This window comes from Coffea eugenioides, unplaced genomic scaffold (assembly GCF_003713205.1).
Source record: "Coffea eugenioides isolate CCC68of unplaced genomic scaffold, Ceug_1.0 ScVebR1_449;HRSCAF=1128, whole genome shotgun sequence".
NCBI lineage: Eukaryota > Viridiplantae > Streptophyta > Magnoliopsida > Gentianales > Rubiaceae > Coffea > Coffea eugenioides.
The window spans coordinates 72,713-75,787 of record NW_020864287.1 but is presented as its reverse complement, the minus strand read 5'-3'; the positions used below and the strand labels follow the sequence as shown (position 1 = coordinate 75,787).

The following is a 3,075-nucleotide window of genomic DNA, read 5'->3' as shown; positions in this document are numbered from 1 at the left end:
GGTGCCATGGTCAATTGCTTCTTAAGCTCCTGGAAACTTGTTTCACACTTAACATCCGAAATATATTTCCCTTGTTTCTTGGTCAAATTCATTAGGGGTCCCGCAATTCTTGAGAAATTCTTTATAAACCGACGGTAGTACCCCGTTAGACCTAAAAAGCTTCGAACTTCCGTAGGATTCTCCAGCCGTTTCCATTTGGCAACTGCTTCCACTTTAGTCGGGTCTACCGTAAGTCCATCTTTTAAAATTATATGGCCTAGGAACGCCACTTTCTCTAGCCAAAATTCGCATTTGCTAAACTTAGTAAACAACTAGTGCTCTCTTAGGGTCTGCAATACCATTCTCAAGTGTTGCTCATGCTCCTCCCTTGTCTTAGAGTATACTAGGATATCATCAATAAATACCACCACAAACCTATCCAAATAGTGTTTAAACACTCGATGTATTAGATCCATGAATGCCGCTAGAGCATTGGTTTGGCCAAAAGGTATCACTGCAAACTCAAAATGCCCATATCGAGTGTTAAAGGCAGTTTTTGGCACATCCTCTTTCCTAATTTTCAATTGGTAATATTCTTGTCAGAGATCCAACTTCGAAAACACCATAGCCCCTTGTAATTGGTCAAACAACGCATCAATGTGGGGCAAAGGATATTTATTCTTAATGGTTACTGCATTCAACCCTTGATAATCAATGCACAACCTTCAACGCTCGTCCTTCTTTTTGACAAATAGTACTGGAGCGCCCCATGGCGACTCGCTCTCATTTATAAATTCCGGTTCTAGCAAGTCTTGCAATTGAAATTTTAACTCCTTAAGTTCCACGGGTGCCATTCGATAAGGGTTTTTTGACATGGGATTAGTTCTAGGTGCTAAATCAATCTTAAACTCAATCTCTCTTTCAGGTGGCAAAGACACCAACTCCTCTGGGAACATGTCTGGATATTCATTTATCACCGCTGTATCTTCTAGCTTACTCTTTTCTCCTAGGGTGTTAACTAGAAAAGCCAGATACCCCCGTGCCCAGCTACAAAGCAATTTTCTAAATAAGGGCAGATGAGGCTACAATACTCCTCACGTCTAGTTTTAGAGTTGCCTCACCCGGTATGCAAAACTCAACCACCTTCATACGACAATCTACCCGAGCATGATAATGAGCTAGCCAATCCATTCCTAAAATAACGTCGTACTCCTTAATGGCTAGACTTATAAGGTCAACTACTAATTTTTGCTCACCAACCCAAATGTCACAGTTCCTATACATCTCGTTGGCAAGTAAAGATTGGTTATCCGTAGGTGATTTCATTTCTGGGTCATATGGTAGCCTTTCGGCTTTCACATCAATTCCAAACATAAATGTGGGGCTAACAAAAGAATGGGTTGCACCAGGGTCTATCAAAATTTTGGCTAAACGATGAAAAACAGGAATTGTACCTTCCACTACCTCCGATGGATCAGGTATCGATTGTTGGTCCAAAGAGTACACTCTGGCTGGCACCCTTGACCTGGTCCCTCCTACATTGGTCGGCTTCGGGTTTGATTTGCTAGCTGACTGAGCATCACTAATAAGGGGGCAATTGGGGATTTGGTGCTTAGTACTTCCACACCTTAAGCACTTTCGAGTCTTTTTCCAGCAATTATCCTTGGTATGGTTAAATTTTCCATAGTACCCACAAGATGTTCGAGGGCGAATATCTGGCCTCCCTGCGAGGCATCTCTCGCTTGTCCCCTTCCCCCTGGGGCTCCTCTCGGAGTAACTCCCCTAGATGTATCCATAAGGCTTCCACCTCCAACTCCTCGACCATCTTTAGGAGGTGGCATGTTTCGATCACTATGTGCCTGCCCCTGGTTTTCACCAGGTACACCTCTCCATTTTGCATGGAAAGTCCTTACTTGTGCCCTGGCAATTTCTATTCTCTAGGCTTTCTTTAAAACCTCCGTAAAAGTGTTAATTTGGGCCGCAACCAAGGCCTCCTGTATTTCTACATTGAGTCCCTGTACAAATCTCCTTACCCTCCTTTGCTCCATAGCTATCAACTCGGGAGCAAACTTCGATAATTTAGTGAACTGAGTCTCATACTCAGATACACTTAGGGTTCCTTGACGGAGCTTAATGAAATCGTCTTCCCTCTTCTCCTGGACTATCGGTGGGAGATATTTCTCATTAAACTCACGCACGAAATTTAACCAGGTCCATGCCGTTCCATCCCTCTCCCACTTAGCCCTAACCACATTCCACCAGGCTCTAGCTGGTCCCTCAAACTGAAAGATAGCAAAATGCACCTACCTATCCTCCACATAGTTTAAAGCAGCGAATATATTGATCATCATTTCTAATCACCTCTCAGCTACTTCAGGGTCTGGCCCTCCAAGGAACTTAGGAGGGAAAAACTTTTGAAATCTCTCTAGGGCCCTATCTTGCATCATTTCAGGGTCTCTAGGTTGATTAACAGGGGCTTGACCCTGCTGCTCTACCAGTCGAGCAAGAATATTGGTCATTTGTTGAATTGCCGTTGCCACCTGATCCCTCCTTCCACTCGTGGTCCAGGTTGTGGCTCAACCGTTGCCTCCCTCTCCTCTCTCGGTTCTTGCACAAGTTCCTGTGCCTGTCTAGCCCCACGGCCATGGTTAGAACCGCGCCTTCGAGTAGCTCCCCGATCTTGACTTCTTCTACCTTCCATGCTTCTTGACTAATCAACTATCTAAATATAAACAAAATAAAGTATAGCTCAAATAAAACTTGTCCAAATCATAAAGCAGAGGCAATAAAACTCATTTCAAATAACATTTCCTTTATATACATAGCAAAATGAGTCATATAACAAGTTAGAAAGTGCTGTACATGCCAACCTAGTCAAGTCAAAGGCTTATACCAGCCAAGGAACATAGAACAAAAGCAAGCACTAGATACATCAAGCTTAACACGTCAAATTCAAAAACAAAAGATGACATGCCATCCCACTATGTCCCTAACTACCTCACAAAATCCCTAAACCCTAGATTCCTAGTCTAGTCAGTCACTGATCCAATCGACTCTGTCTCCTCCGCAGGTGCAGCCGGCTCCTCCTCAGGGTTT

General features: G+C 43.6%; 1 protein-coding gene across 1 annotated transcript; it reads right to left on the bottom strand.

Moving 5' to 3' along the window:
* Positions 1-704: 704 nt before the first annotated feature.
* Positions 705-1,820, bottom strand: LOC113758282. Its single transcript, XM_027301207.1, has 3 exons — positions 1,670-1,820; positions 1,101-1,391; positions 705-997 (listed from the first exon to the last, which is right to left on the bottom strand). The coding sequence occupies exons 1-3, from the start codon at positions 1,818-1,820 to the stop codon at positions 705-707; spliced, it is 735 nt and encodes a 244-aa protein (XP_027157008.1).
* Between the last annotated feature and the right edge of the window lie 1,255 nt (positions 1,821-3,075).

Bases quoted from the DNA above. Each gene is read 5' to 3' on its own strand.
- LOC113758282 (XM_027301207.1), bottom strand. From the start codon at position 1,820: ATGCCACCTCCTAAAGATGGTCGAGGAGTTGGAGGTGGAAGCCTTATG. The intron at 1,392-1,669 runs GTACTATGGAAA...AAATTTTGATAG, and splicing joins CGCCCTCGAACATCTTGTGG to ACCCTGGTGCAACCCATTCT. The intron at 998-1,100 runs GTGAGGCAACTC...TGGCTTTTCTAG, and splicing joins GGTTGAGTTTTGCATACCGG to TTAACACCCTAGGAGAAAAG.